The 21,463-nt window shown below is 38.9% G+C and overlaps 1 protein-coding gene across 1 annotated transcript in view; it reads left to right on the top strand.

Moving 5' to 3' along the window:
* The first annotated feature begins 536 nt into the window (after positions 1–536).
* The window catches only part of musk (muscle, skeletal, receptor tyrosine kinase), a 39,955-nt gene continuing 19,028 nt past the window's right edge, over positions 537–21,463 (top strand). Inside the window, exons 1-9 of the mRNA XM_084746177.1 lie at positions 537–773; positions 10,717–10,843; positions 11,258–11,409; positions 11,581–11,708; positions 12,006–12,147; positions 12,295–12,419; positions 17,123–17,282; positions 17,768–17,774; positions 21,116–21,370. Coding sequence (XP_084602303.1) covers positions 704–773; positions 10,717–10,843; positions 11,258–11,409; positions 11,581–11,708; positions 12,006–12,147; positions 12,295–12,419; positions 17,123–17,282; positions 17,768–17,774; positions 21,116–21,370 — 1,166 coding nt within the window. The 5' untranslated portion in view covers positions 537–703. The remainder of the gene's footprint in view (positions 774–10,716; positions 10,844–11,257; positions 11,410–11,580; positions 11,709–12,005; positions 12,148–12,294; positions 12,420–17,122; positions 17,283–17,767; positions 17,775–21,115; positions 21,371–21,463) is intronic.

Genomic DNA, 21,463 nt, shown 5'->3' with positions numbered 1-21,463 from the left:
ACATAATGTAAAACTCATTCCCCCGTTTACAATACAGCCTTCATTTCCCATCATTTTATCTTATTTTATTTTCCATAACCGTCTGACGACCCCCAAAAATTACCTGATGACTCTCGTGGGGGTCGCGACCCCCAGGTTGAAAAATACTGCTATAAAGATCTGTACTGCAGTTAATTACAGGATGGATGAGATTGGATACAAGCAGGACATGTGAGGAAAAATCAGTGTTTGCTGTTTATGTTTTTGATCTCTGTTTCTGTTGCAGCTTCACTGACACAAATGTGCCTTATTTTAACTGACATGGCATTAATGAGGAGAACCTTGAACACATCTTGTTTTGTGGTAAACAGTGGACTGGCACTGTTGTCGATTACTGTGAGGTAATGATGACTCTCCGGCACTGGAGTCTCTGGAGCTTTGAGTGTGGCTCCACAACCTGTGAGTGACTGTACACGAGGACATCTACCAGCTGCCACTGTCCATCACACACACACACACACACACACACACACGATGACTGAGCTGGTCCTTCTTGAGCACAGAGCTCATGGCTGCTGTCCCTGGCTACGACACACGCAGACGCACACTGTGAAGAAACACACCGAGTGAACCTACGAGAACTCACCTGCCATGGGAATCTAACCACGGGCTTATACTCTACCTGTCCAAAAGATTTGCCAGCGCAGATCATCGTAGAACCAGGATGAAGACTGTGGAAACCATTTCTGTCTTTCTGTTGGTTCTGGTCACCTCAAGTTATGGGATACAGAGAGGTACGTCACAGAGCTTTTACTGTAAGAGTGTCTATTTTAGAATAAGTTGTCCTAAGTGTCTGAAACACATTCAGGTATTGGACAAATAAAACAGTGTGAATTCTGTGTAGAGCTGGAATGATAACTCAATCAACTGATTAGTTGTTTGAAAGGAAATTATTTTGATAATCCACTAATCGTTTCAGTCACTTTTAGAGCAAAAATGTCAAACATTTGTTGATTCCAGTTTCTTAAATATAAGAATTTGCTGATTTTTTCTTTTTAATCATTTATGATAATTAATGAGTTTGGGGGTTTTGAACTGTTTGCTGGAGAAAAGAAGCCTTAAAGATATATTTATATATTTTTTATTACATCTATTTCACAATTTTGTAACATATTATAGACTAAACAATTTCAATAATTATTACAGACCTAATTCTATGCACCTTTTTCAACACATAGTAGTGTGAAAATTGTCAAATTCAAATTCAAAGGGGCTTTATTGACATGGGAAGCAGATGTCTACATTGCCAAAGCAAGCGTGAAATAAAAGCAAAAGAAAAATGAACATAAGTAGAAGAACTGTGATTTTGCTAGTAATATATAAACCTATAAATAGAGATAAATTACTTGACAAAGGAAAAAACTAAACTGAAAACTTATTAAAAAAGATAAAATATAGTAAGAATGGTAAGACTTTATTTGAAGGGGTGTGCATAAGCCTATCATAACACTGGCATAACCATGTCAGGGCACCTGTCATGACCATGAAGGAGTCTTAACTGATGTCCACGACTGTTTGTATTAAGTGTCACTCTGTCAATTATGTCAATTTTAATGCAAAGTTCACATGGTTTGGGGTGTCTTTGCTATGACAATTTGACATAAATCAGTTCAATCATGTCTTTATGACAACTTGACATTATTCAAGCCAATTGTCTTTCTTATGACAATTTGACATGACTCCATGGCTAACCGACCTAACCTGCTAATGCCAGTCGTCAAACTGGCCTTATGACATTTAATGACATCTTGACTAGACCAAATGGTACAGTGTACAGTGTAATTAAAGTCCAGGAAATTATTTATAATACTGTAATAAAAGCATTTGACAGTGCAAATAAACTTAATGTCATTTTTATGACATGTGTCATGACATGGTTATAACAGTGTAATAACAGTCTTATACACACTTCTTAAGGTGTTACCATGAAACTGTATAAACATTGTAGCTGTCTTGTGCTTAGTAATATATTAAAATAACATAATAGCAATACTCATCACAAAATGTAAGCAGAAAATACAAAATCAGAAGAAGGAAAAGGGACAAGGATAAGAATAAGAACACGGCCCTGTGGGCTATTTACAATATACATTATACATAATGTGTGCACATGTGAGTAAATATGATGATTGCAGTATAGGCTGAAGATCAATGCAGTCAGCACTGGTTTGGAAAAGAGAAATATCTTGGAGAACATCCTTTTTTGTTTTGCCTTCAGTAAAGAGCGTTCCTTGAGAGAATGCTGGTGGAGTTTCCTTACACATGTAGCACTGAGATCACCTGTTTTCCACCACATGCAGGGAAAAGGAGAAGGTGTTTATAGGCCTACATAGTGTAAATGTGACTAAATGTATATCCTTCCTACACACTGGGGCATATCCTCTCTGCAGGGTGCTGTAAAGGTGGTTGTGAACCGGCCATTCCCCCTGCTGTCTCTCTTTTTATTTCCAATACGCCAAATTTCCACATGATTCACCACCACCACAGCCGTATACTGTGCCTACATGATGAGAAAGTGGGCACCACATAACATTTATTCCTCTCTTTTGAGTAATAGAGCTCAGAGGCTTTAATCTACTTCAGTGGTTGTGATTAACCCCTCAGCTATTTTGCACTTTCCATGAAATATTGGTAATGAAAGGAAAACTGGTCCAGAAATCAAATATTCAAATAAATCAAAGAAAAAAAATGGACATCTTGTTAAGTTAAAGAGTTGTGACTGCAGCTAGTTCAGCCATGGCCTCATGATTTCAGGACATGTGAGATGGGTACCGTATCAAATGCTGGCGCAGTTTTACAGTCACATGCACAGGCCTGCAGAGCAGACCATTGACATACAATACATAGTTTATAAGCACAGATATACAATATACATGCTGCAGACTGGCTCAGGGAGACAGGTGGTGTAGATACTGCCACATTCTGCCTGGGTAGATATTGTAGGTTGGATTGACATGATGCAAGGCTGGCCTTGGCAGATGACCTGTGCCTTGTGTGATATGTCAGTGATTAGAAGGCTGAAATGAATGTGGATGGCATCTTTCTTGTTGGTCCAAATCACTGAAGGCATCCTGTCAGCAGTAACTTATAGATATGAATGAGAAAATGATTTATCTGTCTATAGTGTTATCAGAGAATGAAAATTCTACCACTGACGGCTCACCAATGAGGATGCTTTTTTATCCCAAGATATTGTCAGACCCAACTGAATCCTTTCTAGAGCTACCACTGTTATCCCACAAGGTGAAATCCATCATAAAAGTGACACTTTTTACATCCACAGTATCCTCAGTAGGCAAACGTCATATAGTGTGTTGTACTGTAAAGTTTGTGAGTCCTTATATGTTTTGATTACCATTTATCTTGCTATACAAAGAAGTTACAGCATGAAACACTTAAAAATGACAAGTTAACATTTTAAAATTTCTATTAATGTATGACTGTATAAAGTATGCAGGTGCGCTTACTCTAGTATTACTTAAGTAGTAATGCTAGAGTGTAGAAAAACTCTGTTACAAGTACAAGTCCTCCATTTTAAATCTGATTTATAAGTAAAAGTACAACATTATACATAGAGGTTCTTTTCAGAGTAATATAAAGTGTATCACAGGATTGTAGTGATACATTAATGTGTACGCATCACTAATGTTGAAGCTGGTAAACCGTAATTTCAACTATTTATATATTGATACAGGATATGAGTAGCTTAATACATAATAGTACTTCATAATGAGTTGATTTATATGTTGCACTAGTAATCTAAATCTGCAAAGTACCTAATAACTAATTCTGTCAAATAAATATAGTCGAGTAAAAAGTACTACATTTGCTTACAAATTGTACTGTTAGTACAAAGTAGCATGAGATGAAAATATAATCAAGTGAAGGACAAGTATCTTATTTATACTAGCTCTTCCTCCCTACTTCCTGGTGTTAAGCCTTGTACTTTAAGCATTGTACTTCACACAGACATAAGATTGATACTTTATCTTTTCATCTCACTCTTGGAAAACATATTTCCATAATGTTGAACAATTTCTTCAACGACTGATCTTAAAGCTACGACTTCAGATTTTTTATAGGTTGTGAAACATTTTCAAATTAATGCTGATGCCTTTGTATGGCTGTAAGTTAAAATCAGATGAAACAAGTCTGTGTTTACATTTTCCCAGACAAAGTTACAGTAAGTAGTATGTTAGTCAGTTAAAAAGAAGCAGGGGGAGATTTTTAAAGACAATTTTATTTTTGACATAATTTGTGGTTATTACAGGCAAAATACTACTGCTTTTGTCCACAGGGGCCTCCAAAATCAACACGTTTGTAAGTTCCTTGTAGTAATGTTCAATAAAGTGACTAAACATGAAAAAGGTTGTTTGGCTTTTCAGATTAAATTTAATCACCCGTGACTTGACTGAGCACAGTTCTACAAGCTGTTGCGCCAAATAAATATTTAGCAACTCTGGATTGACAAGTGTTGTAAAAACGCATTATTATATTATTATTATTGTTGGCTCTTTGTTGTGGTTTTTAGGCGTGGGTCAGTTGAGCAAAGCTTAGACGCACTTTCATGTGTTGTGCTGGGCTGAACTGGTGTTTATTGGCTGTGCTGGAATTACTTTGAAATGAGTGCAAGCAAACAATTAAAATGGATGTTGATCATTATTAATGTGTCCCCTGAAAAAATGATATCATTCCTCTCCTCCTCAAGTCACAACGGCCTTATTGAGACAGCTTTTGAGTTTCAATTTTTCTGTTAAATTAAGTGTTGACAGCATAAGTCAAAACAGCATTACACACTTACTGCACACAAAATATGACCATGTAAATGATGCCTTTTATAATAACCCATGCAATCACTCAATTGCTGTGAGCCAGTAATATTGTAAAATATGCTCTAGCAGGATTACTCAAGACCATTTAACGCCAGCATGACATAAAGAGGGTGTTTCTAATGTTGCTCAACATGTCTGTGTGAACTGAACCTCTCCAAACAATGGATGACTCCCTTGCAGACATCAGATCCCCTGACATGCCACGAGAACAATACTATTTCTGTGTTTGCTCTTGTTTGGCCACAATGAAAATATCATGCAAAAAACACTTGTATCTGGTCTGCGTGATAGAGTCGGAGAGAATACTGTTAACAATTTGACTCAAAGTACGGAAAAAACCTAGAGGAGAAACTACAAATCAAAGCAAACACCAAAGGATGTTATGAGTTACAGGCTCGGAAGAAGGCCACTATTATGAAAAAGAAATGAAGTTTAAAGGATGACAAAGATGTAATGGATACTGGAGGAAATAAAACACAGAAAAGATGCAATTTTAAAGAGAGAGATTGTATCAGTGCAGGTAAGGGCATGGACAACAAAAACATAAATGGCATATGCTGTTAAAGAAGTTTTGTATGAGCAAAACTGGAAGAGTTAACATCTAAGTAGGGGAGACCAGGGACAAGTGACCCTCCCTGAGCCCTGCCTCTCTTTCTTATGTGCTGCAACAGTAGTTGAGCTTTATTTTCTCCTTTTCCTGTAAAAACGATATATATGGTCACAACTTAAGTTAGCTAATGTTAACAAAATGCTAACTAGGCAGCTAGCTAATGTTATCAGAACACTAACAAACTATCAAGCTAATGATTGATGTAGATTGGCTAGTTATCCAGTGTTTTGCTCTCATTAGCTAACTTCAGATATGATGTTATTTTGCTTTTCGAGGTCCCAAAGAAACATCTTACAACCATCCTCAAAATTAGTTTTTCTTTACAACATAAATGAGCCTAGCACATAACTTGTCTTAGTAAAGTAAACATGAAGAAAAAAGCTGATGGAGGTACCAACCTTCAAAAGATCAATTGTCGTTGGAGCACAGTGCTAAAAAGGGGGCGCCTTAAGAAAGGTCAGTTTTAACACATCCAATTCCTCAAAACAACACAAACTATGCTTATATAAGTGTTGCTAGCTTGCATGCAAGATTTTATCACAGTTGCAAAGTTGGGGGCAGTTGTAACAGTGTGTTATAATTGCCCACAAGCCATGTGGCCTAATTCTAAGCACCTTGTTTGTCTGTGTTGACATACTTTTCTGTTCAAAAATGAGAATATTTAACTTAATTTAAATGTAAAATTACTTTAAACTCAGTTGAAATGATTCAAATCTAGTTACCAATAGAATAGCTGCCTAGTGTTCTGCAAAAACATAAATAGACTTTTCCTTTGCAAGCATACGGTGCCCAGAAGAAGAATTTGAACCATATACAAACAAACAAAAACTTAAGTTACATTATTAGATACTACAGCAGCCATTACTTGAAATGTGCTATACAAATAGACTTGCCTTGCCTTATTTAGTGGTGTGCTTTCATTTGAAAACAGTTAATTAATATGACATATTTCAGTGTTACAGCTATAATACTCTAAATTGCAGTAAATTTAATACTATGGTATAATATTAATTAGGGCACATATGTTTCTTATATCAAAAGATTGAATTTCAAGCAGTCTATGAATAGGAAAATGTCAATAAAAAGTTACAATTGCCCCCGGTCTCCCCTATATAATGATAGCTTTGCCAAAATGGCTTTAATATCTCAGAATTATTCAAGGACATACATTTCTAGACCTACACACACTGGAAAAGTGCAGCAACATAGCAAAAATCGAACAGTTTCCACTCTATCCTCTTTTTATATGTGGACAGGCAAAGAGTGAAAATGACAGACACTTAGTTTGGATCAAGTGAGTTTTATATAATACATACAGTGGAGGCCAGATGTGACCGCCTTCTTCTGAAAGCCTTAACATCACTATGAATCACTGAATCACTTTGCGTCCAAGCAGCGTTTCAAAACAAGAACCTCTCGCAAGGTCAAATCCGGTGAGGCTCTCGTTTGCTCTAAATAATGAGTCATGTGGTTAAACATGACCATGGTGAAACCTTCACTCTTCAGATGTCGTCCATCTGTTCAGACAAAACATTGGCTAAAGTAAAAGTAACATGGTGGGGAAAAAAAACACATTCAGCAACAAACCCACTTAAAACCCAAGCCTCTACTACAACGCCTTATTATTGAATTAGCGTCCTCCAAGTGTTTTCTGACTTTCAGTGAACTCTATGACAGCAACAACATCAGCAAAATGTGTGGTTAAACTTACCCACAATGAAAAATAATGCACTCACATTCTTATCTAAATATTGAAGAGTTCCACATTTTCAAATGGTCTGATGAGACATGACTAAAAGTCTACAGCCACGCTAGCAGCTCTGTGAGTCTTGAGCAAAATCCTACTGCTCAAGTACAGCTGAGGCTGACGGGGATGGCATTATAGTTTTGCAAGTGTTTGGTCATACCCAAGTTATTAGAATTCATTTTCTGACAAGTTAAACTACTTGAGTTTGTTTAGGAAACAAAATTTCTCACAAAAATGCATCACCCTTGTTAATCTGCCATCCACCTGCTCCATCCCTTAGTAGCAGGGGCAGAGGGGTTAATGAGAGTTGAATATGTTAGTGAAGTCTGCCTGTCACTGATCCTTTATCTGATTTAGGTTTGTGTATTGTATTCGCTTTACTGCACCGTTGTGACAAAAAGCGAGCTGAAGCTGAAGGCAAAGCTCTCGATCTGTTGGTGATTCTTCATTCCTTCTCTCACCTATGGTCATGAAGGGTGGGCCATGATTGCAAGACCGAGATCATTGATACATGGTCGTTTCCCTAAGGATGCGTTCCAGGCATGTCCAGCTGGTAGGAAGTCACTGGGTAGACTGAGGACTGGGTGGAGGGATTACATTCCCATCCTGGCCTTGGAATGCCTCATGATCCCCCGGTCAGAGCTGGTTAATGTGGCTGGTGAAAAGGAAGTCTGGGGTCCCCTGCTGGAACTGCTGCCTCCAAAACCTGACCTCAAATAAGTGGTTGAAGATGGATGGATGGTTTGTAAATATTAGAATCTATAGCTGCATTTCCACTGCAGGGGTCAGGGTCTAAAAAAAGTTCTGAGGAAATTATTTTACTTGTTTGTAGTATTTTTAAAAGTTTGTGGGCGGGGTCTGCAGCACTGAATTGGTCGAGTACTTGCAGCCTTTTATTTCAGCCACCATTTTAAAAATCTGCTGCTGAAAACCAGTTTATTTTTTGTTCATAGTGCTTCAACACATTACCACAAAGTTTCAAAAGAAAGCATATTGGCTGATGTAGACTTTGTATAAGAGCTATATGGTCCAATGCAAAAATGATGTGTAAGAACAGCTGTCACTTTTTCATACATTGATGGAGTAATTTGACTAATCTTAAGCCCACTTTGGAAATGGGGTGAGGGAATGTTTGAGTGTCTTGAAACTAGGGACTAAAATTTCCAGGTAATCTGGGTTGAAATGCAGTTTATAGCCCTGACCATGGCGCTAAAATATCATTAATTCCATTGCACTGCAGATGGATTTGTAGTTGTGACTTTTCCTCTTACCCTTCAGTCATTCTCTCCTTGGATCCATAATGTTCTCCATTTTTAAACTAACCTTTCAGAAACAAAAGAGACATTCATGAGTCGGTTTGCTAGTCACAGATTACCGAAACAAACCCAGTCCATAATCACCTACTGTGGTCAAGATAATCCAACGCAGCGCAACTCGACAAAATGCAATGCAACTGGACACAACGTAATGCAACGCAACAAAGTCAACATTGAGTTTTGGTTTCACACAGAACACGACCCCAGTGTCTTGGGTAAAAGTCCTGTGTTTCTTTGACCCATCTATCCACCTCACTTCTTCCATATGCAGACTTCCTCGTGTTTTACACAACATCACCTGAATTTTAACGGCACATCAAAACATAATGCTAGAATGCTGCCTCCAAAAATGATGCTAAAACACCTAAAGTGTCATAGTTAGAGGCATAGTTGCACTGACCAAGCTGCTGTATTTTATTCATTGGGAGTGAGACTGGGCTGACATTTCACAACAATCCATCCGGTAGTTCTCAAGACATTCCTCTAAAAGCAAAAACTGTCACCACACCAGTGGCACTAAAGATAGTGAGGTATTTCAGTAAAGGGATTGACTGACTGAGCCATGTTGCTAGCATGGCTAAAAATACGATTTTTTTTATTGCATATATGAAATGACTTAATAAAACAGGCACTAGTGAGATATTTAACATTGCTTCGACCTTGGCTAAAATTGCATCCCAGTGTTTCAAACCAGGGCTTAACCTTCTGTCAGGGTTTCAGTTCGATTTACAGTTGCCTTCTTTCCATCACCCATTCATGAGCCTGACAGCCGCAGTGACCTAGTGTTGGGGTCGTGGATGTGGGCTGGTTTTTCCAGCAATGTTATTGTGAAATCTTTGTTTCTCAAGAGACAAAACAAGCAAAAGCATCCTGTAAACCCTCATGCTTCCCTTTATCCTGCTTTCTTTTTCTCCCTCCTCTGTTCTTTCCTTTTCTTCTCTCCTCTGTTTTCTATTTTGCCTTGTCCTCTCCTTAGTTCATACAAAGTTTAAAGCAACCCTGATGCCTCTGATCTGAATCCACATAAACAATTGCTGCCTCACTGCAGTGCTACTACTATCTTCTTCTATCCCTTTACACTTTCAACATGTCTTTTCTTTGTTTTTACTCCCCCTCTCATTTTCTCCTCCTCAAGAGTTAAAAAAATAAATATCAGACCTCCTTATTAGTACCGAGTTGCCATTTACCCTTGTCCCACTTGTCTGAAAAGATTCCCCTTTTCTCCTACAAAAGTCTTTCACGATTGAGGCTTTAAATGGATAAAATAAATATTGATCACATTTTTACTCTGGGTTTACCTGGGTCATATCATGGAAAACAGGTGGTTCTAATAATTTATAAATTCAGTGTACACAGAACTTGTAATTTACCCTTTTTCCTTTTAGCAAAGACCATATGTTGAAGATAAAACAGTGCGTGTACTGGGGATGGAGACTTAATTAAAACGTCCTTGCTTCAACTTCAGTGTGAATGAAAAAAAAACAAAAACTATGACAAAGCTCAAAACTTCTCATTGATTTCAAATATGTCTTTCCGTCTCTGTCACCCTTTCTTCCCTCGAAGCCTTTTAGTCTTTCCTCTTTCACAATACTGTATATAAAGTTGCAAAATCCGAAATTGCTTCAGATGTAATTTTAACAATAAACAGACTCATCTTCCGCTCAGGGTCACCCTGCTTCTGCTCAACTCAGGCCAAAAATGAAACAAACCTCAAAACCTCTGAACTGGTCCCATTAGCCAACAAAGCTGAACACTGAGTGACTGAAAACAGATTACTCTAAAATCGGCATGCCAAGAATATCAAATAATTTGGCTAAAAAGATGCAGCTGTTCACACTTTCATGGTCAATTTTACTATCTCGAACCTATCTCCCATGCTGCAATAACCTGTGCATTAGTAATCATCCTTTGTAAGTTATCCATGTTCAGTGAAAGCATATGGATAACAGTGATCAAGGTCAGTGACAGTGCCAAAGCATGACCAAGTGTGATCACCATGTGCTGTAATCTACAGATAATTCATAAGTCTATTGATGTTCTGTCTGGCAATAGGTTTACTTAAAAAAATAAAAAAGCCGAGGTTCATTTTACCCCACGTTTCTTTTTTCCAAATAGATTTCTTGTTTTGTAATGAATTCCTTTGTATTTTCTTCCTCTCTGCACTGCCCACAGCGCCCCGTATCATCACCTTATTAGAGACATTGGATGTGCTTCTGGATCACAATGCCACATTCATCTGTGAGGTGGAGTCCCGTCCCTCTGCTGAAATCACTTGGACCAAGAATAATCACCCAATAATGTAAGTTTACACTCACAGTTAATCTATATAAAAGTCTAGAAATACAGCAATACTTGTCTTTAGCTTTATTTTGGTTACATATTTGATGGCAAATGCTCTTTCTCACTCAGGTGTGTCAGATAACACCTCAAGAAAAAAATTGGCAATCAAAGTTTCTGGCTTATATCTTATTGTAATGTCTTTTTTTGTTGTGTTTTCTGTTGATGAGATACTTTCAAAGGTTCTCTTTGCTGTGGTGGCTATCAATGCTGTAAAGCATGTCAGTGTTAGCAGCTTAGCTTTGCCAACATAGGGCTAACCTTAAAATAGGTGAATAGCTGCTACATTATGCCATCACACGGCTAAGGATGAGGCTGATATTAGAAAAATCCATTGGTTTCTTCTGTTCACAGACTGTTCTTTGCTTCCCACCAGGTACTATGACCCGCGGTATATAACCAGGGAACAGGGACAGATGCTGATCATCCCTCATGTAAGAGAGTTAGATAACGGAGAGTACTGCTGCATCGCCAGCAACGGCATTGGAGAGCCAGCCAAGAGCTGTGGAGCGCTGCAGCTAAAGATGAGTATGTCTGCTGTCTTGCATGGCAGGAATCTAGTCAATCTTGATCTTGAGTCCAGATTTTTTAAAGAATCTGCAGATCGTACAAATTCTTTAAGAACCATACTCTTATAGCAGCATTTAGGCGACATACTAAACCTACCTCATCTCTCTTGTCTTGTCCTCTCTCCATCAGAACCACAGATCAAACGGCATCCTACCAACGTAACGCTTCTGTTAGAATCCAAAGCAGTGTTGCCCTGTGTTACCCTCGGCAACCCCAAACCAGATGTCACCTGGCTCAAGGATGATGAGCTTATCAAGGTATGCAACTACAGAAAATTGTTGAAAGTTTTCATTCTTTTCAAGCCATGTGAAACACTTCACTGATTTCTTGTCTTATCTCATTTCATCTTATCTAAGCTTAGCTTAACTTTCCTTAGATCATCACTGGCTGAGTGTGTTGTACTGCAGTGTATGTGTCTGTCTGACCAGGACTGGGAATGAATTCAGATTGCGAAAGCATCCAGACTAAGCATGAAACAGCCCAAACTTGTTAGAATGATGTTAAGAAACCAACTCAGGAAAAAAAGGAATAACAAGTTGTCTCATCTGTCCAAGGTCAGTGACCGTGTTACCATTCTCGACTATGGTGCACTGAAGATTCATAACATACAGAAGGAGGATGCAGGCCAGTATCGCTGTGTGGCCAGAAATAGCTTTGGTTTGGCCTTTTCAAAGCCTGTCACCATAGAGGTGCAGGGTATGTATTTAAATGTGGTTTCGCTGTCTATGCTTAGTATATACATACAGCATGCCCTTTAAAAACAGTCATTCTAGACAGTGGAATATAATTGTTTGGTTTCAGTATGTGAGTTTATGCGTCCACACTTTGTGCTTGTGCGTTCAGCTCCAGCACGAATCCTGCGGGTTCCTAAGGAGAAGAGGGTAACGTATGGGAGCCAGATTTCCCTGGAGTGTAACGCCACTGGAAATCCGATCCCCACCATCACCTGGCTGGAAAACGGGAATACTGTGAGTGCTAAGGTTCAGGTGTTTAATAAAAACGGGTGGATTGATGGTACTTTGCAGATTCTAATATTCTTCTGGTAAATTGATTGTAGTTCTATAAATGTCTCCAATTCAGGGTCAAAAGGCGTCTAAATCATAATTACGTAACACTAAAGCTTCCCACTGATATTTTGCAATCAAACTCAAAGTAATAACTTTGTTTATGATGGTAGCTCCATGCGTCCATCCACGTCCATGGCCGGTCCCCTATGTCTCTCATAAATGCCTGTGATGTCTCCAGGAATATTTTTGTCTCCTTCACAGTGGTTGAGTTTGGCTCAAATGTCACTAAACACAGCCAGCATCAGAGAAAATGTATCACGTAGCTGACATTTTGACACATTGTCAGCTGCAGAGCCTTACATAATGGGAGAGCTGTGACAATAACAGAGCAGATAATAACCAGGAAAGCCAACATGCATTACAGAAATACTCATATTAAGGTTTATTTATGAAACCTTCATCTTCGCATACCAGAGCATTGGTCTGAGATTAAACTACATGGATGTGTTCTAAAGCTAACAAATGTACTAGCTTATATATTTAGTCGAACAATTGCTAAATACCTGAAAACTGCACATTAGCATCGTCTACTTATAGGACCAGTGTGTATCATTTAGTGGCATAGTGGTGAGTTTGCAGATTGCAATCACCCCACCAAGCATGTAGGAGACCCTAAAGTGGCTGTGAAACTCGCAAAGAAATGTGAGTACTCTGTACAGCAAATGTATTACTTGTGCAGTACCTGTTCTCCAGTGTATGTCTTTGATGTGAGACATACATTTTCTACATTGCTGATGCAGCTGCACATTCCTCAGAGGTCTATAGAGTCCCATTGGTTTTGGTCTATGTAAGCAACATGTTCTGTTCTTAAGTGGTGTGAACTAAATGATGTTCTTCTCTTTTGAGACACTTGTTGTTGTAAGGGTCTGCATTGGTGGCTTCAGATTATTACCCCATAGGAGCCTGTCTAGTGCAAAAAAGTCTCGAAACAGGTATAGGTACAGGTTTAGGCACCAGAACTACTTGGGAAGGATTAGGAAAAGATCATGACTTTGTTTGAAATAAGTGCCTTTGTTAGGTTTGTTCATGTATGTAAAGTAACTTAAAGGCACAGTAAATGATTCTGGAGAAAGAACTGATTGTTGAGTCTCAATGTCAGATCATCAAATACTTATATTTTGGGAATGAGACTCAACAACTATCTATCTTAGCGATCTGTGACTGGCTAAATTCTAAAGTCCATCATGAGTTACATTTTCTAAAGCCAAAAATCAGAGCCAAGAGGTGAAGCAGAGGTCTAGTTTTCTCTCAAAAGACTTGAATTATATTATGCTTTAAAATTATGGAATCTTTGCCCAATAAAGCTAAGAATTGGACAGGCATCTGGAAGTTTGGTCCAATGATGCCAAAAATAATGTGTGCAATAGTGCAATGTACGTAACATAACATACAGATGTTATGAAATGAAACAAACAAACAAACAAAAAAATCAATGCTGACATGGGACACAAATCCAAGTCTACTGGATGAAAAACCTGTGTTTGACCTGTCCATCCATCCACATCTCACTCTTTATACTACATCACTTGATTTTAATTGTGCATCATAACATAATGCCAGAGGGGGCCCTCCAGAGATGACTGAGGTACCTACTAGAGATATTCTAACACAATCTTTTCAATACCAGTGCATTATAACAGCTGAATACTGTATTGTATAGACTCGCCAATACCAACATCAGCATTTTAGGCAGTATCAGAGGCATTTTCCTATGCTGGTATTGGTACTGAAACAGCCCTAGTACCAACAGCATCATAGTTTAAACCATAGGGGCGCTGAACAAGCTGTCATATTTGACAGACTGGGGGTGAGAATGGGCTGCAATACCGTCTATCTGCTCTCCATGTGGCTTGATCAACAAAATAATTAAGAACTTAACACAGAAGCAAATGACTTTATGGTAATATAGTCATGTGGTTATGTGCATGAGCAAGGGCCAATAGGGAAACCAGGACACTGGGTACACAAATCCACAGACACTGTAATGAAAACATACAAGAAATTACTCAACTTATCCCTCTCTCTTTCTGTCTCTCTCCATCAAACACCCACCCACCAACACACACACACACACACACACACACACACACACACACACACACACATACACACACACACACACACACACACACACACACACACACACATACACATACACATACACAGTTAATGCCCTCGAAGATTGGCTGTGGGATCAGGGATATAAACAGCAGAGGAATTCTCATTATGGTGACAGGGGATTGAAGAGATTGCCTTCCATTTAGCCAGTGATACACCGTGTTATCAGCTTTAATTGGCCTGTCTTTTTTAAGGGAGCGAGCACAAAAGGTTCTTAAGGCCTTTAAGTGTTGAGTGGTTTGTGTTAACTGCTGACTTGTGATCTGAAGACTCTGACTAGATAGTCTGACAGCCCTGCCACACGAGGTGGTCTTATAGGATATACAGTATAGCTATTACTGAGGACTGAAATACATGGAGATAATAAAAAAGAAAAAAGTGAATATTTTAAACAAGCAACACAACTGAAACTGACTTTGTGACCCATCTCACCATGTCTAATTATCGTGTTCTGACATGTGAGTCATTGATGGTTTGGTTTTAATCACCCTTGCAGTTGTAAACACATGCAATGATTTTAAGGACCTAGAAGAAGATATTATTTGTGACTCATGCCAAATACATTTGCTTATTCCTTTTGAAAGAGCAAGAAAGAAACTAACAGGAGAAATCTGTAATATATTCATTGTAATAAATCATAAAATGACCACGATATGTCATGTTAAGGAGACATGTAAAGTTGAATTACTTGCTTCTCCGACAATAACACTACAGTTGTGGTGTCCTTTGAAATTTCCGTTCCGGGTTAGAATGACAGAATGATTTTGTATGCCTCTTTCATGTTGATTAGCGTTCAAACTAATGCTGAATGTTTTCTGAATGAGTAAGTGTTTGTTTATGAGCCATAAAAAAACATTAATAATCTTTTAGACGGAGTGCATGTTCTTAACGGTTAAATTGATCAATATGTTAATGGAGTCTGGCAGACTGTAAGGCAGGCAGTCACTGAACTCCAACTCCAGAGTGTGTATTTTTGGATCAGTGTTGTTTTCATAATAACGGGCTTAGCTTTACATTGACAGACAACTGACCCTTTTTAAACAGCTGATTGGCTTACAGTGGAGGACTCATCGTTGCTTGCTGTTGTCAGATTAGAATTTTGCACTTGTCTTATGCTCCTGCAGCATTCCTGCAGCCTGCCTGAGCTTCCTCGAGTCTGGGATGGTTTAAGAAAAGTTTAAGAAAAGTTAAAAAGTAAACATCAGACCAATAAATAACAGTCCTATATTACGATTTTAGTTGCTGTGGTAAATTTGAAATCTTAAAAGTGAGTTTTGTCATGGACTTGCAGCTTTTTGTTCTGCTGCTGAAGATTTTTTTTTTATTCATGGGCATGGGATAACATACTCGACCACCTTAAGAATATTAAGCAGGACTGTTTTTTAACCAGGCAGCAGACATTTTTATGTGTGCCATTGCGGGCAGACATACACCACATAACGTCTGGGTATTTAATAGTCTTGGGTGCTAACTACAATGTGATTACAGGCCCATAATGCTTGTAAACACTATATGTGTGTGTGTGTGTGCATGTGTGTGTGTATGTGTGTGTGTGCTGTTTAAAATGACTGTGCGAGCTGCTTTTCTGGCAGCTTGTTGAGGTCATTAATTTCAGCAGGCCTGGATCAAGCTTGTCCTAAAAACAGGCGGTGTCAAACACAACTTCAAATATAGAAACGTCGCACATCAGCACCTCGACTCAACCGCTCACACACACGCTGCAGACTCTCACATATATCATTTAAATATATGTGAGTGTGAATACAAGAACCGAAAACAACAAATCAATTTTATCTCGCTACATCTGCCCTGTGTGAATACCAGGGAATTTTTAAACCTTCTAAATCATCACAAGTGATTATATTAATGCACTTCCATCAACTCAACACCCATGAGACTATAATATGATCAGTATATAAACACTTTACACTTATCTTAAGACCACATTTTTCTGTTTCATTAGACATGTTTGGGACCACAAATGTTCTCTTTTTTGCTCACTTTGCTGACAAATATTTCACACAGCGTAACTTCATGAAACGTGTTCTCTTCACCTTTTAGGTGACTCAATTTTGCATTTCCACCATCATCTGGTAAACACTGGGATTGCATGTATACACTGTTACTCTGCTTGATCTTTGTGATATGAACATAGCCCTACGGATCCTGGGACATAAATGCTTCCTGTTACCGGAGGAAAACAGTCATTTCTGGGCAAGGATGTAAAATTTAGAAGGGATGGTACATGTGATATGTCCCTACCGATATCTAATAATGTCCAATAAACAGAATTTAAACATATCTTTTTCCTCCTTTTGTCCTTTTCCTCCGTAATGTGGTCCTAATACTCCGTTGTACACCCAGCACCAAATGACAGACAATAGAAGTTAACAACTAATGGCGATATAATTGTGGTCTATGTACAGTATTTAATTGTATTTTGCCCTTCCATTATGTTTTTATTTTCTCTCAATGTTTTTTTTCAGATATTGGGAGCATCGGTTGAAGAGACGCTGATGGGAGAGGTGATCCTGTCCGTCCTCAAAGTGACAGTAAATAAGCCGGCTCTTTACACGTGTCTGGCCTCCAACAGACACAACGCCGGAGCCAACACTGTCAAGGCAACTGCCAGAGTCACCGTCGCAGGTAGGAACAAGTTTTTATTTCAATCCAACACTAAGATATCAGATTACAGAACCATTAATAGATACTTGTAGCTCTGGTGTAGGTCTGTGTGTGTTAGGGGGCTGTTACATCTTTGTCTTGAGTTATGTTAGCTGCCACTTAGTTGTGTTTTGTGTGGCTTCAGCTGTTTGTCCCCCCCCCCCCCCCCCCCACCCCATTTGGTTGATACCTCAGCCACACTCCCCCACACACACCCCCTGACCATAGTCACCTAAAACAACACACACGTCCCCACTGACCACACACAATGTCCCTCCACCTGGTTGTCCCTCATTCTCCTCACAGCTCACTATGAGCTGGTGAGATAGGCACCATGGTTGGTTTTCTATTCATACTGAGACTAATCTTTTTTCCTTCTCTCTTGTGTCTGACACCTTTCTTCTCCCCTCTCCTCCTATTTCTGTTTCTTCAACCAACATCTTCTGGATATTGCCACTTTCCCATAGAGTGGAGGTAAGAGAACTTGTCTGTGTCTTAAATTTATATACCATTTTTCATGACTTTCAGCTTGATTAAACTAACTTGGATCAGGGATGGCTGTATACCACCTTTCATGTCTGATAGATCACCAAAACCTTAAGTATGTGCTGATACTGATGCCAGTCTGATACCATCTATATTTTTCTTTTAAGCAACTAAATGTGTGCTTAACCTAGCCATGTAAAAACACACAGCAGTGAAACAAATATTCTACTCCCATGATGGAAGAAATGCAAAGCTCACAGCATGATTCAATTATGCACAGGATTGGGTAGTAACAGATTACATGTAATCAGGATTATGTAACCAGATTACAAAAAATGAGTAACTATAATCAGGCCACATTACATTTGAAAAAACTGGCATTTAGATTATAGTTGCACGTTCAATGACTGCTTGATTACTTATTCTGTTAACTCAAAGTTAGTCTGACATATGGGGTTTCTTCCTCCACTTTGTAGCAGACTTGGCAATTTTATTTGCATTGAGAATGTTTTAAGATGTTCAAAGAGAAAAAAAGAGGATATTTATGGAATTAAAAAAATTTTTCTCTGTGTCCATTTTTAGTATAAGGTGTAATACTTTCAGTTTATGATACTGAAGCAATCCAAGAGGAGAGTATTCAGATGAGATGACGTTTTTTTTTTTTTTTTTTTTTTTTTACATAAACCAATGGATTGTGTTACTAATTAAAAAAATATCATCTAGTTTGTATTCAGTAGCTGACAACATTTCAAGTCATCTGATCCAAAATTGCTCTGCTTTTTGAAATTTTGCATTTTTGATTGGCCAGCACCATTCACACATTTAAAATGAAATTTGAATGAATTGCATAAATTTATTCAAATTAAATTGCACTCAGATGTTTTGCATTTTCCCCCCCGAACGTAAAATAGCTCCACACAGCTGACATGACAGTGACAGTGTTGCTGACAGGTCACACATTGCTCTTCTGTGCTACTTATGACACATCTCTCTCTACAGCATGTAGCTCAAAGTTTGTTTAAACATTTTTGTGATAGTTTAGGCTACTTTTTTCCTCGCAACGTCTGATTAAATGATTTCAGCCATTATCAGATGAATATTGACACTACTGTCACCAGCTGTGTTTGAAAAAAATGCTGTTGCTTCCTTTGGGTCTCCTGAAGACAATTTGCATTTTTGCTCTGTCAATGAACCTTCAGTGCAAAGAGGGAGCTCTCTCAATCACTCATATGGTGTGAGTTGAATCTGAACTTTGCTGAACCACAGCACACACCAGGCACCACATCTGGACTATGTAACTGCAGATGGAAAGAGATAGAGAGGAGAAAGAGAAAATGTCGGCCCGTGGATGCCTGATGAGAGTTTCTGAAGTAAGAGTGAAGAAAGAGACCGGACTGCAGGTCATAGACAGACGAAAGGATCAGGCTTCACGGTTAGACCTTACATGATTTGCCAACTCATGACCACATCTGGACAATTTATTTATAGGATGCAGAAGCACAGGGAGTCATAGAGGGAAAGTAAAGAGAGGGGGGCATGGTAGGACGATGGGGTTGATAGATTTACAGGACAGTGTTAAGTTTGATGGTTTGACTTGAACTCTGCTGAGGCACCAAACTCCCCAAGAAGCAACATCTGGAGTTTGTACAGTGTTACAGTGTAAAGACACAGAGAGAAACGTGAAGGATGTCAGACAGACAGACAGGCAGGCAGGCAGGCAGAAAGACCATGGATGTGAGGCAGACTCAGAGAAATGTGGCACGTGTCCATGCAGGAAGATGAACAGACATGCAGTAAGAGCTGAAAAACAAGCAAGCAAGCAAATGAACGGAGCGCGGAAACAGATAGGCAGGATTTTACTGTATATCATATATATATGACTGATACGAACCTTCTACAACCTGTTTCATGATCAACATCTGGATGCTTTGTTAAGAAGATATTTCAGTTGATGCAAGCAGACCATTTCCTATTATTTATTTTAGTGCACACAACTCCACACAAGTTCAGTAACTGTCAGCCAAAGCAGTAAAAAACTGATTGCTCTGGGGACCGATAGTCTGCATCTATTTCTTGCTGTTTTTCTTTCTTTTTTAAAATACACATGGACTGAAATTACAAATGGGCCTAACAGATGAAGGGCAGGGCCGTGATTACCTGTATGATGAGGGGTACCTACTGCAAACACTGTTTACACAAGACGCCATTTCAAGTACTCCTGGGTAAATACGTAGGTAGCAAGTAACGCAAAAGAAATGAACTTAACTGAAGGGAAAAGTTGGTACTTTCCATGTGGGTGTCCAATCTGTGTTGATGGTAAATGTAGTCAATTGAAACAATAGGTTCCTCAGTGTGTACTATATTGACAATTCTGGCCCACAAAGTAATTAGGCACCCAGTCCCTTGTGACCCTACAATGACCCCTTAGATAATGGATGGATGATCTTCCATATGTGTTTTTAAAGTCTTATATTTAAAAACATACATACATCTGTAATATATTTCCTGTAATAAATCATAAAATGACCATGATGTGTCATCAGAATTCAAGGATACATGTTAAAATATTCTCTTCACTTGACCATGAACGCTGCAGCTGTGGTTTTCCCCTTTGAAATTCTCATTCTGGACCAGAATAATTTTTGTATGTCCGCTTCACATTAATCTGAGTTCAAATCAATGCAAAATTTTCACCAAATGAGTATGAATGAGTCTGTTTATGAGTCATAGGAAATCATTAATAATCATGTAGATGGTGTAAATGTTCAGGATAATGGGCTCAACATTACATTTATAGACAACTGACACTTATTAACAGCTGATCAGCTTACAGTGAAGGACTTGTAGTGGCTTGTTCTTGTCAGTTTATGAGGTTGCACGCATCCTGTGCTCCTGTGGGGCTCCTGCAGCCTGCTCTGGTTGTGTCTGTGGAGGAGGGGGCGGGAAGGAAACAACTCGCTTAAACCATAGATTGTATGTTAAATGCTGCTCCAAGTGGCTATTTGAATTGCAGTACTCATTTCTGCACGTGCAATGGCTACATATTGTTCCTCTAAAAAAGCATTGGCGCTATAGCAATGGAATACAGACAAGTAAACAGAAAAATCCCCTTTTCATGGCATGGTATGGCTTGGCTCAGCTGGATACACTTTTCATACCAAGTACTTTTCTCAATTTTGTTTTCCACTTCAGCTAGTACCCAAAAGTCGGGCTGATATACTAGGGGAAATGGATACATTCAAATTTTGAACTTTTGAACTTCAGTAACAGGTCTAACAATTAAATCTTATAGTAGTGTGCATGTATGAATTTATGTCTTCTTCCCACAGGCTCTACAAGGGCTACTGCAGTGCGTATCGTGGAGATGTGTGCCGCAACGTCCTGCGAGACGATCTGCTGGTTTTCTTCAACTCCTCCCTCTCGGACCCCGAGGAGATGCAGGAGTACCTGGTTCAGAGCTGGTGGACGGAGCTGGAAGGACTCAGTATGCTGTGTAGCCCAGCAGTGCGGTCACTGCTCTGCCACTCCTCCTTCCCTGACTGCAACCCGTCCGGGTTAGGACCAACACCCAAACCTGTCTGCAGGTAGCACATGTGTCACTGTTTCATTTGTTGTGTGACTGCTCTGTTTTCTTCACTCATTATTTTATTATTATTTTTTTTTATCCCTTTTCCTCT

The sequence above is a fragment of the Lutjanus erythropterus genome, chromosome 20 (genome assembly GCF_056507025.1).
Source record: "Lutjanus erythropterus isolate fLutEry1 chromosome 20, fLutEry1.hap2, whole genome shotgun sequence".
Taxonomy (NCBI): Eukaryota; Metazoa; Chordata; class Actinopteri; order Lutjaniformes; family Lutjanidae; genus Lutjanus; species Lutjanus erythropterus.
Note: the sequence above shows the minus strand (reverse complement) of the source record. Positions and strands in the feature narration are given on the sequence as shown.